At 45.7% G+C, this 13,764-nt stretch overlaps 1 protein-coding gene across 2 annotated transcripts in view; it reads right to left on the bottom strand.

Annotated features, from left to right (window-relative positions):
- Adcy2 (adenylate cyclase 2) overlaps positions 1–13,764 on the bottom strand; it is a 332,154-nt gene that overhangs the window by 41,291 nt on the left and 277,099 nt on the right. For both annotated transcript variants that reach the window (XR_007592202.1, XM_050144723.1), the window contains exon 16: positions 4,190–4,327. Coding sequence is in view for 1 of the 2 variants with exons in the window: in XM_050144723.1 (XP_050000680.1) it covers positions 4,190–4,327 (138 nt within the window). In the remaining variant the exon portion in view is untranslated. The remainder of the gene's footprint in view (positions 1–4,189; positions 4,328–13,764) is intronic.

Raw genomic sequence — 13,764 nt, 5'->3', positions numbered from 1 at the left:
AAATAGAATGAAGAAATTACAAGGCCTATGCTATGCCCTAAAGCACCACAGACCTTGACTCAATCAATCCCAAGTGCAACTAATTAAACACGGAAGAGTGCAGAAAGGAAGAAAACAGAGCCTTTTAGACTTGGGGAGATACCACCAAGTCTACTTATAGGAACCCAGGACTTTAAAATAATTAACAAAAACTTCTTGATCATGTCACCATGGAGACCAAGAAGAAGAAAGACGAGGTGCTATGCTCATGTTGTGTGGGTAACAATAGCCTCTGTGAAGCCATGCCTTTGCCAGGATGACATACATAAGCACAATGCTATGAATCTGAAAACCAGTAGCCAATGTGGGGGGCTTTGGAGCTAGCTTAGCAGTTAAGAGCACTAGCTGCTCTTGTTGAGGACCGAGGCTTGGTTCCTGGAGACACACAACGGTCCATAACTCCAGTTCCAGGGGATCTGATACCTTCTTCTGGCCTCAGTGGGCACTGCATGCATATGGTACACACACATACGTGGACACTCATACACATAAAATAAAATTAAATCTTAAAAAATATCAGTAGACACTGCCAATCCCGGTGCACAAGGAAGCTTCCTGACCACACTTCTGCTCACTTCCTAGAATTTATACATCCCCAGAGCACGATCCTTCCCAGTCCCTCTTCCCTACTCTTCCACGTAAGCTACCTCACTTCTCATAGCATGAATTTCCAGTGTCATGACTGTTTAGGGCAGTCCTTGTTGGAGCCATTTTAGTTTCTAAAGTCTTGGCGACAACTGTAAAACTTATATTGCCTTGAACAAGATAGTCTTATTGAGTGTTAATAAGATTGTTTTAAAAAAACAAATTATACTTCCCAGCAGTAGAATCTCATTCAGAAACATGTTTTCCAAGCACTGCTAGCTGTGAACACAGGAGCTGACGTGGTGACTTGTGCCTGGTGACGTCATTAGAACTCATCTAGGTTGTTCACTGCTTGACTTCAGTCAACTCTCGCCTGCGTGAGTCACAAGTTTGTGTTTGATTGACTCGTTCCAGATCTCCTGGAAGTTTCCCGGAAATGATGCACCTGATGGCATCACCACGGGGCCAGTATCAACCGTGGCAGGGCGCTCCGGCTTTCCGTTAAACATCATTTCTTCTGTTTTTTTTTTTTTTTTTTTGAGATTATCATATATAGTAACATTGTTTCTCCCTCCTCTTTCCTCTCCCCAAGTACCCCTCCTTTCTGTCTTTCAAAATTCATGGCCTCTTTTTTCATTAATTACCCAGCTCCTACATGTGACTCTAGACAGCCAGCTGGAAACGCAGGCAGGACAAAACAAGGGCATTTGTAATTTGATAACAAAACCTTATACTGGAAAAAATGGAGAACTAATATTTTCCTTCACTTTTCATCTAGATGTTTAGCACCACATAGATGAACGTGGGACACTCAAAATCCTGGTGACATCTGAGGTCATTTCAGACACGACTCACCGGGACTGTGTCAGAGCCACTTGTATGCAGGCTCGGAAAAACCACGAGTGACATCTGTGGAAGCCCCAACCTACCCTGCCCATCTCCACAGTCGGCGGCACGGGGCTACCCCACAGCCCCCCGGCTCTCTCAGGTTGTCCTGAATACATCTGTGCCATCTTGAGTGCACAGGACACATGGCAGCTGAGCCTTGAGAAGGACTAGCTAAGAGGGACCCCTGGCTACTGGCCGGGAAAACAGGGCCGACTGAAGCTTTTCTGTGACAGAAGGGAAATGGTGCCAATAGGAAGACAAGAGTCGCGAAGACAGCATGCTGACACAACAGGGCATCACTGTGGGAGCGCACTCACTGGAGACACAACAAGTAAATCCGTGCGGCAGGAAGGGAAAGTGCGTGCGGGTGGCGGGGGGGGAGGGGGATGGAGGAATGGACAGTAGTGAGGACTCCATTATCTTACAAGTAGAATTATTGCCGTGGGATTGGACAAGGCAAGGGGTTAAATCAAACATTCTCTGTAACATTTTACTCAATAATAAGTACATCTTAAAATGATTTATTTATTTTTATTTTACATGTATGTTTTGCCTGTTCCCTCCATGTCATCCTACTCCCCCCTGTGTGTCTCCCCACTTCCTCCTGATCCCCCATGCTGTCCTGCCTCCCCTGTGTGTCTCCCCACTTCCTCCTGATCCCCCATGCTGTCCTGCCTCCCCTGTGTGTCTCCCCACTTCCTCCTGATCCCCCATGCTGTCCTGCCTCCCCTGTGTGTCTTCCCACTTCCTCCTGATCCCCCATGCTGCCCTGCCCTCCCTAGGGTCTCCCCACCTGCTCCTCACCCCCATGTCATCCTGCCCTCCCCAATGTTTTTGTTTTTGGTTTTTCGAGACAGGGTTTCTCTGCGGCTTTGGAGCCTGTCCTGGAACTAGCTCTGTAGACCAGGTTGGTCTCGAACTCACAGAGATCCACCTGCCTCTGCCTCCCGAGTGCTGGCATTAAAGGTGTGCGCCACCATCGCCCGGCTCTCAATGTGTTTTTAGGATGATTTGCTGGTTGCTTTATCCAGCTGGCAGCCTCCCACTTTCCACTCTGAACTCCTGGGAGTCAGAGCAGGCCTTGGGTTCTCAGCATCTCACAATGCTCGAGGCGCACTTTGACATTTATATACAACATGTTTGTTGTTGAGAATGAATGTTTCCCACCTTGTGGGGACATTAAACCATTTATTATTAATACTTTATGTCAAATCTGTCACCGTATCCTCATTCTATGCTTCTGGGAAGAAAGAGCTGTTCAAGACACCGCCGTTTTGTTCCCAGCCACTAGTGACGTCTGCAATATATACTGTGACAAAGGACCTTCTGAGGATGGTTATCCTGGCTAGTTTTTAAGATAACTTGAAACAAGCTAGAGTCATCAGACAGGAGGGAGCCACAATAGAAAGAAATGCCTCCATAAGATTGGGCAATAGGTAAACATGTATGCATTTTCCTAATGGGACAGGCGAGGGCCCAGCCCACTGTGGGTGGTGCTGTCCCTGAGGTGGTGGTGCTGGGTTCTATAAGAAAGCAGGCTGGGCAAGCAGTGAGAAGCAAGTCAGTGAGCAGCACCTATCCAGGGCCTCCGAATCAGCTCCTGCCTCCAGGTTCCAGCCCTGTTTGAGGCTCTTCCCTGACTTCCTTCTGTGATGAATTGTGATGTGGGAATGTAAGTAAAATAAACCCTTTCATTGTCAAGCTGGCTTTGGTCACGGTGTTTAATAGCAGCAATAGTAACCCTAGCTCAGACGATGACAATGACGATGATGGTGACAATGATGATGATGATGATGATGACGGTGGCAAGAGGGCACTAATAAGGATGCACCCCAAGCACAATGATAGCCCGAGTGTTCTTTTGGGGGGAAGAAGAAGTAATGGTAACACAGAAATGAAAAGACTGACCATTGGTTCCACGGTTACAGAACCAGGGCACTACCTTAGCTATGGTGAGAACTTGGGCTTATTTGGTTCTTAGATCCACCATGATAGAGGTTTTAGTACTCAGTGCTGAGAAGTGGAAATGGAACCTTGATGTGCAATGAAAACCTCTCCTACCATCTCAGTCTAAGAAGAACTGGGGTTTGCAGCCAGGCCTCTTTAGACTGCAGGGTAGCCCCTGTGGTTGGCTGTCATGGCTTGGATGCTGTCTCTCCTGGTGCTATCCTGATTGCCTGCTTGGTTATCCTGATTGTCTGCTGAGCAGACACCAAAAGACAAGACATGGAAAACTATCCCACGAAGCCATCTTCCTCACACAAGGCCTGTGGAAAGCCTCTCTGTCCTCAGATGGACGGCAGCAACTGCGAGAGGGTCGAATAGGCAGGGAGCGATTGGTGTCATAAGGACACCTCAAACTGCAAGACGCAGGGTTGGAGAGATGGCTCAGCAGTTAAGAGCACTGATTGTTCTTCTAGACATCCAGGTTTGATCCCCAGAACCCACCCTCTAGCTGCCAACCATCCCTCTGTAGCTTCAGGTCCAGGGGACCAGATGCTCTCTTCTGCCCTCTGCAGGCACCAGACATGCATGTGGAGGGTAGATATACACACAAGCAAAAACATCCACACACATACCAAACCAAGCCAGGTGAAAACCAACCGACCCATCCCACAGGCAGACCACAGAGGAAAGGTTCTGCCCATGCCAACCCTGACCCAGCCCAGGAGCTCACCATGTTGAACACAGCCATGATGAGGATGATGGCAGTGGTGATAATTGTGAGGGAGATCCTTGGCCATGGGCGGTTGGCGATGATGCCGGATGATTTCAGAAGCCACATGAGGGAGGCAGAGGCTTTCTTGCTGCATTGCTGTGGGGGAAGAGAAAGAAGAGGCATACTGCTGTGTAGTACACTCTCTGGAGCGTAAAATGATGGTGTTTAAAACTGCAGGAAACACCGACACGTCACGGAGATTAAACAAATCGGTTCTATCCCTCCCTGAGGACCCGTACAAGTCACGACCTTATTAAAATCATGTTGGCTGGGCTGTCAGATTAAGAAGAAATTAAGCATCTATGACAACGGTATGATATGATTGCGTGTCTTTTCAGACAGACCTGAAATTATGATTTTAGGTAGTTCTGGCAGAGGAAAAACTTCAGTTAATTAAGTCACTCTGGGGGATGTACTGACCGGATGTGTTGTCTGAAACAATAACTACAAATTCAGTGGATTTTTGGAGAAAAGAGATCAACACAACTTCCATTTCTTTTACTGCGGGAGCAGCTAGCCATAAGAACAGACCACGTAAACACAGAGTTTGGTTTCTTTATTGAAGTAGATGTGGGATGCTTCCAGCCCACGGTCCACTGAAGCTCTCTTGCTACGAGCAGGAATCGCAATTGTCATGGAATGGAAGCTCATATTTCCTCACCGCTTTCCATGGGCTCTACCCTGTACTATGGTGCCTCATGGCTCTACCCTGTACTATGGTGCTTCATGGCTACTCTTACTCCACTTCGCAATGGAGGCACCATGAGTCTCCCCAGTGTAGGTCTGAGGGTAGAGTACAGGAGTGAGTCACATGGTCACACGAGGATTGTGCCCTTTATCTGATATGACAGGCAGTACCTGCAGAATTCTCCAGGGAATCTCTAGGGAGAGAGGTTTCAGCATTCCTAATAGAGACTAGTCCCAAGGCGCTGGATTCCAGGGAACACAGAACTACTGCCAAGTTTATATCGTGGTAGACCTGGCACAATCTCCCTAAATCTCAATGTGAGACAGTCCCCAGCGACATTAGCAAACAGCACCTACATTTCTTTACCTATTTCACATGTTCTCTTTGAATTCCTCCTAAAATATTGTTGACATAAGCAGTGTAATATGTTGAATGTCAACACAAGTATCAAATAAGGCTGATGCTGAAGGAGAGGCTGTTTGAGGGTAAAAGTCCAATCAGCGACTTCTATGCAATTCCCCACAGCTGCAAGACTTTCTGTACGTTAATTGCGCTCTCTTGTCTCCGTCTGCGCACCCACCTCCTTGGCCTTTTCAGAGACGTAAACCTAAGGCACAGGAAAGGAACTCACAAGTGTTGACTTTTCTCATTATTTCAATGAAGAAAACATCGGTATTTCTGCACGGCACCTTTGTGACTCGGAGTCTAGTTCAGTTTTCTTCAGACGACATCAGTAATCAGTTCTTTCTTTCCCCTCTTACTCTTTACTTTGGCCCCCACCCCCACCCACAGCCCCTGACCTGCAACACACAAGTCCTTTCCTGTGGATGAGGACTCGGGTTTGGGGCTCACTCCTTGAGTAGATCCCCCCCCCCCCCGCCCCCAGGCACTCTGCACTGAGAAGCCAGTGCAGAGTAGAGTCAGTGTTGACTGGCCCCAGGAGCTGAATCTCTGGCTGGAGCAGGAATCACATTAGCTGGGCTCTCTCTGCAGGGCTGCCCCACACCAGCACACAGGGAGACAGGCCTGTATTTCACATGCTGACGAAACAACAGGGCTTTCAGAGAGGTTAGCAATGCCTTTGAATCTGTTACCCAATATGGTGACCCTTAACTCTCAGGACATACAAGGATCATGGGTGAAAAGAAGTGTATCACTATTGTGTAAGGAATACTGTATCTAGCGGTGGTGTTGACACAGAACACACTCAGATCTGAGCTCTGTACAGAGATGAGGTAGGAAGATCCAGATCCAAGAAAATATTGTTCTTATCGACCTCAGATTCTATCAGACAATAATATTTGGCTGGGCTCCGGTCAATTAAAACATTTCGTCTATGCTTGAAGTCTATGAAGTAGGAATAGTATTTTTCTGAAGATAAAAATGATTCTAATCAATTCTTTTCTCTCTGTATTGGGAGTAATAAATACCCACGATACTGAAGATTTAGAATAGAAAACACAAATCTTTATCACTTCAAGGATAACACATAGTAATCTCAGATGTTCATATTACAACCAATTAGGTGACGTGTTATCTAGTTGCTGCAAGACACTTTTGAAATCATAAAATTAAAAATTCTGAAGTTTTAGAACAAATTGTGGGAACTGATTTTCAATATACTTTCTAGGAGGAGTATGTTATATTCCACCCCTAGGCTAAATGTGCACTGAAATAGATGTAGATAAACCCATGGGAACTTTGTCTCTAGTCATGCAGCAGAATCAAGTGACTGACAGAATGTGTAGAGATCTTTAGACACAGGGGTTTGGTGGGCTCAGGACCACAGATTCGGATGCACCTGGCTTCTTTCCTTCTCCCACAGTCTTCACTGGACCCTAAAGGCTGTACTTTGAGACCATTTATAAACAGCAAGCAAAATGTTCATTGCTTTCATTTTGTTTATTTTGTTTTGTTTATGGAGACAGGGTTTCTCTGGAGCTTTGGAGCCTGTCCTGGAACTCACTCCATAGACCAGGCTGGCCATGAACTCACAGAGATCTGCCTTTCTCTGACTTCTGAATGTTGGGATTAAAGGTGTGAGCCACCACTGCCTGGCTACATTGTTGTAAGGGTCAAGGAGGCAGGTGTCTCTTGTTTTCTATCCACATTGCCAACAAGAGGCAGAGCTAAAAGCAAATGGTGATAGCTGGTCATTAGTGCTTGCATCTGGGAAGAGGAAGCAGAAAGGCTTTGTGGGCTAACAGAGAAACCCAGGATGGAGTAAGAAGAACCAAAAGACTGTGACTTCAAAATGAAAGAAAAATGATCAAAGGATAATGGAGAAGCCGGGGCAGAGCGACCCATGCTGCAGTCCCAGCACTCTGGAGGAGAAGGTGGGGAGACCAGAAGTTCAAGGTCATCCTGGGATAACAAAGACCCTGCCCGGAACAGAAACAGGGGTATGAAAATGCCACAGTGAAACTTTGTATTTTAACTCATTATAGAAAGAGTCAACCCTGATTCTGTTTGCAGTTCCCTGCACAGCTGAGAATATTCGGTTTTCAGTTCTTGAGTATCACCCCTAATAAAAAAAAAGAGGTTTATTAACAGCCCCATTCGGATTCAACCTTATAAATAAGAGCATTTCAAATAGTACGTTGACCTGTCCTCAGAAGTCACCATTCAACTGAAGAGGAGATGCTTCCTGAGTCCGGGGTGGTGTAGTCTGTGCTTAGAAACTAGCATCATTCCACCAAATCTGCTTCCTCCCGTTCTTGTTCATCACTGGGCCATGCTCTTCCTCACACTGAGATAGGTAGGACCACACTCACCACCAATAAACAGGACTGGTACTAACTATATTGAGATCTATACAGAAAGGAAAACATACAATTACAGGAAGGAAGATCTAGATGTTATGCTGGGATCCACGAGACCCATGGACCCCTGGGGGGTGACAGAAAGGTGCATGATGAACACTCAAGTCCTGGAAGCCAAACCAACAGACAGGACTCTCCACAGGAGAGTCAGTGCTGACACAGTGAACTTGGATTTCCAAAAGCTGAAAAGATAACTCTACCCAACACATTGCCATCAATGAGGCGGGGACGTGGCTCAGTCGATAAAACACCAGCCATGCAAATGTGAAGACTTGAGTCCAGATTCCCAGATCCACAAAGAACCCAGTGTGGCAGAATACGTTTGCAATCCCATTGCTTTTATATTGAGATAGGAGACAGAGACAGGAATCTCTGGAAACTAGTGGGCCAGTTAGCCAAGACCCAGCAACACCAATTTCGGGTATATATCCAAAAGATGCTCAATCCATACCACAAGGACTCAACTATATTCATAGCAGAATTATTTGTCATAGCCAGAACCTGGAAACAACCTAAATGCCCCTGGACCAAAGAATGGATAAGAAAAACGTGGTACATTTACACAATGGAGTACAACACAGAAGAAAAATAGATAATGATATCTTGAAATTTGAGGGCAAATGGATGGATCTAAAAAACATCATATTGAGGGAGGCAACCCAGACCCAGAAAGACAAATATTACATGAACTCATTCATAAGTGGCTTTTAGACATAAAGCAAAGAAAAATCAGCCTAGACATCAAAGAGAACCCTAAGAAAGACAAAAACGGATCTAATCTACATGGGAACTAGAAAAAGACAAGATCACCTGAGTAAATTGAGAGCATGGGGACCTTTGGAGAGGGCAGAAGGGGAGGGGAGAAGAAGGGAGGGGAGCAGAGAAAAATGTAGAGATCAATAAAAACAACAACAACAAAAAAAGAAAAGCAGAAAACCTGATCTCAAACAAGGTGAAAGGTGAGGAAACCTAAAGTTATTTTCTGACTTCCATATGCATGTTGTACTTGGACGGGTGAGAGGGAAGAGAACGGGAGAGGAGAGGGAGGGGAAATGGAGGGGGAGGAAGAGGCAGGGGGAGAGGGAGGAGGAGAAGGAGAGTTCTGAGTACTGTACAGGCCAGGAGAATGTGAAATCGTAACCACAAACTTTTAAAAAACGATAAATGATCACAATGAAGACAGACAGATTTGTGAAGTGAAGAGGCCATCATGCAGTACTCTCATGGGAAGGCTTAGGAAGACAGGCACTGCTTACTGAGAAAGCTGAGTCCCAGAGAAAGATTCCACGCTCAGAAGGGATAGTCAGATAGATCATTAGCCAACTAGAATGATGATAAAGTGACTAATCGCAGAATATTAGATATATAAAGACTGAACAGTGCTAGCCTGGATGATGGGATGCGTGATGGGATTAGACTATGGTCCCTGTATTGTTCAGGATGCAGCTACAATAGAATTTGGGAATCAGGTGCACAACACAAATTTTAAATGTATTTATTTATTATATGTACACTTTCCAGGATACAGTGCCAGATCTCATTACAGATGGTTGCGAGCCATCACGTGGTTGTGGGAATTGAACTCAGGACCTCTGGAAGAGCAGCCAGTGCTCTTAACCTCTGAGCCATCTCTCCAGCCCCAACACAAATTTTAAAATAAAAGAAAACCAAAGCCCAAATAATCAGCCAGGTTGGAATGCATCATGTCCAAGTTACTGGGGAGAAAAAAGTAAACTGTTAAAAAAAAACACAGAAGAAAGAAAAAATTAGCAGAGGCAAAGAGGAGACATAGTGAATGAAAACACATCAAATCGGACTGTAGCAGCAATTATAATACATGTATGCTGCTGGTCAAATGAAGGAGGGGCACTTCTGCATCAGAGAAAACAGCATGCAGCCACATGCTAGTTACCAGACGTAGTTCCAAATTATTACTGATTTTCCAGACAGACAAAGAGAAGCTGAGAAGGAAAAGGGTCACCAGCGCGCTCAGCCCTAGAAGGTGAGTGCCGTATTGCCATTAGAGAAGGCAGACTTCAATGGACAAGCACTCCTGAAGGGGCCAGAGCTTTGTGTTAGCTGGCTTGTGACCTACTTTTCCTCCCCTAGGATGGACTCTGCACAGTGAGCTTTCATCATTGTCCTGAAGAAGGTGGCTGGCTGGGTGGCACCCGGCTACTTCTAATTTCTTCTGACATTTTCTACCATTTTCAAAGGTAAGCTTTGTTTGTGGGATTTTTTTTTTTTGTGCTATTTCTGGTCAGAGGTGCTGTTTTGTACCATAGAGAGGTAAGTCCCTCCCACACTGCTCAGAAGCTGTCTGACAATACCTGTGTTCATTATTGAGCCTGCCATCACTGTAATTTTCCCTTCACTGGCTCTGAGCATCTGTGAGGGGTTGGAGGGTCTTCATGGAGCAGAATAGGGGAGATAAAAAGCTCTGTGTCGAGGCAGCACCTACTTACAAAGCATGTTCACGTGGACAGGGTTATACTGGTCTAGTGGGAGGCCCCTGGGCATTGAGAAGCCATTCTTGTCTTAAGGGACTTACTATATGTCAGGGGAAGCAATGACATGATAAAAAGGTCAAAATGCATATTATAAAATTGAGGTTCAACTATGCAGCAGAGGGCTGGAGTCCCATGATGCTCATCACAGAACTGGAGGAGATCCCAAGGTCTCTGGGATAGGACGGGCTGCTGAGCCCACTTCCTTGTGCAAGAACTTAGAAGGGAGTGCCATGGGTGGGTGGGTGGGAGCACTCCTTGGGGAGGCAGTGGCAAGCTGCAGGTGGGAGGGAAGGGCAGAAATTCCCCGACAAGGTTCACAACAAGTTACTGAATAAAACTCTTCACATTTGGGGGTCGACAGAAAGGAGCTTGGAGCTGTGTGCCATTGTCACTCGAGTGTCTGCAGGTGGCACGCTTCGCGACCTTTTATCAAGCCAGCCGCAAAATGCCAACCGCCATGGCTTCCTGGTGCTGCCCATTTTGTACAGAAGACTATGTCAAGGACAATACTCTTGAAGGAAAAGCATCGGCCAGAGCGACAGTGTTAGTAACTTCTCTCATTGCTGTGACCAAGAGCCCGACATAAGCAACCTAAGGTGGTTTATTCTCAATCACAGCTTAGTAGGATGCAGTCTGTCCATCATGACAGGGGAGGCGTGGCAGTGGGAGCCACGAGCCTGGAAGCTGAGAAAGGGGAAAACACCTAACTGGCCTTTCCCCTCCCCGCCCTGTAATTCAGTCTAGCTCATGTGATGGTATGACCCACAGTTGAGATGGCGTTTCCCTCTGCTAAGCAGCCCCGGAAACACCTTCATAAATGCACCCATCTATACCTGATCTGTGCCTCAGTGTTTCTTCCTCCAATCGCGTTGAAAGTCAAAACTAAAGCGAGCCACCACCCTTGCCTCTGTGAGACTCCGTTTGGAAAGAGCAGCTTACTTTAATTCTTCACAGCAAGAATTTCACACTGGCATCTCTAGCATCAATACTGCCCTTGGCATTTATGTTTGCAGGTTAACAGTTGGCGGCATTCTGCACATTTTCATAAGTTTGATATTTAATTAACAAGTAAATGCTAATCCCACCAGCTCTTATGCAACGGTAGGTTTTCCAGGGCCCAGAGAATGAGCAGCCAGGTGGCGGCACCATCTTCCCATGACCGCCATAGAGTATACACGATTTCCCATTCTGTTCATACAGCACTGTACAACACATGTTAACACTTTCTGGATCAATTATCCATCAATAACCCTGCTGTTGACAGTTAAACAACCATTACAGAATCCTACAAATACCAGAAGAACCCATTACTGGGTTGAGAATTTCTTCCTGAAGTTACAACCGGCCACTGGAGAGCCTTATTCACGGATTCCTTTATTGAACATTCAAGAGAAATGTCCTCATTTGTGTTTTCCTGAAGGCGAGGCTGTTGAACACCCTTGAAATTATTTATTAGCCATTGTGTTTCCTCTTCTGAGCACTATCTGTTCAATTCATTGGCTCGTTTATTGATGTGCAGGCTTATGTTTTTTGGTGTTCAATTTGTACCTGTTTATACATTCTGAATATTAACTTATCTGAACTGCACCTGACAAGGATTTTACCCCGTTCTGTAGGCTGTTTCCTCCTGCCAACAGTTTGCTTTCTTCTAGTTTTGTGTGATGCCATTTGTCAATTCTTGGGCTACTTCCTGTACTACTGGAGCCCGGTTTCCCAAGTGTGTTGTGTCTACACCTAGATAGATGTGTTTTTCTTCCCTAGCTGTTTCACTGTTCCAGCCTTGGCTTAGGAGCACGGATCCATTTTGACTTGATATTTGTCAAGTGAGAGATCTTCCTCTGCTCTAGTCGGAGCGAGAGATCTTACTCGAGTTGGAATGGATATCAAGAAAATGAATGACAACGCACGTTAGAGAGGATGCTGGGAAAGAACATTCACTGGTGGGATTGTGAGCTGGTGTAGCCAACCCGGAAATCAGAATGGAGGCTTTTCAAAACACTAAAAATAGAACTACTGAAATTACCTGGCATGAGTGGGAAGGAAACACGGAACACGCAACAAACCCACCTAGGAGTTTATTGGAGGGGCATGCACAGGCCTGGTGAAGGTTGATGTGCAGAAAGAGAGAGAGAGAGAGAGAGAGAGAGAGAGAGAGAGAGAGAGAGAGAGAGAGAGAGAGAGAGAGCTGAAGACGGTGTATCCAGCTTTTAAAGGCTGCCTAGCGCATGCGCACAGGGGATGGCATGGTTACATCATATGCAGATGATGGAGCTCATGCATGCATGCAAGGGCTCACACAGCTGCGTCATATGTAGGTGATGCAACCATGCTGCACGTGGGTCATGCCTGAGGGCTTGTCTTCACATGCGTGGCTATGGAACCCGGAAGTGTCAGCTATATTGTGACTGAATCATAACAACTACTATATGATACACTACTTCTGGGCATACACCCCAGAGATATTTGCACAACCATGTTTGCTGCTGTGGTATTCACAACAGCGAGGGAATGAAATCAGCCTAGGTATCCATAAATGTAGGAATGAACAGTGAAAATGGGGTCCATACACAATGACATCTAATTCAGCTACAAAGAAATTATGAAGTTTGAAGGAAATAGGATATACCTGAAAATTATATTAAGATGGTATCCCAGACTCAGAAACACAAATACCACATGACGGCTCTCATGTGTTGATTAAAGCTCCTAATCTACTTTTTGAGACAGGGTTTTATTATGTAACCCCAATTGTCCTGGAACTCACTATGTTGACCAAGCTGGCCTTGAACTTGTGATCTCTCTCCCTCTCAGAAGCTAGGGGTGCTGGTGTGTATTTATGTGGGAGTGAGCACAGGTATCGGCCTCGACACTACGAAAGGAGCATGAGTTGGGGGAAGGGACTTTTAAGGAATGGGTTGGTGCAGGTAGCAAAGTACACGAGACATGAAAATGGAAAGGGTGATTGATTTGATTGATGCTGGGGATGGAAGGGTTCACAGGAGGGGAGAGATGGGAGAGGTGAGCAGGGGAGGAGAATAATCCAAAACAATGCACGTATAAAAATGCACAAAGGAAACTTGCTCCTTTCTGTATGCTCATTTTAAAAGTAAATAAGAAGGACATGTCTTTAAGTTTAGCCTTTGCAAACCCTGGCATTTTTTTTTTTTTGTAGTCTTCTGAAGGGCAGGCAGACACCGGTTCATTTGTAGCTTTGAAATCTTCTGAGACAACAGAGAGTCATGAAGAACTTGCTATTGGGTGGCAAGTAGGTACCAGGTTTGGGAAGCACCCAGGAATGGGGATGGTAATGAAGAACTGTTAATTTCATCTTAATAGAACTTGGGGGTCCACAGTCTAAGAACAGGGGGATAAAAGAGCTGTGTTCTTAATAATAAAGAGGCTGGAGTCTCCAAGGCCAAAAGGGAGGCGTGAGAAAGATCATAGTATTTCTTTGAAAGTAACAGACCCAATAGCCTCCATGCCCCGTCTCCATGTCAATGGCAAGCACCGCTT

Source organism: Alexandromys fortis, unplaced genomic scaffold, assembly GCF_014885135.2.
Source record: "Alexandromys fortis isolate MF-2015 unplaced genomic scaffold, M_Fortis_MF-2015_v1.1 scaffold_52, whole genome shotgun sequence".
In the NCBI taxonomy this organism is placed as follows: domain Eukaryota; kingdom Metazoa; phylum Chordata; class Mammalia; order Rodentia; family Cricetidae; genus Alexandromys; species Alexandromys fortis.
Note: the sequence above shows the minus strand (reverse complement) of the source record. Positions and strands in the feature narration are given on the sequence as shown.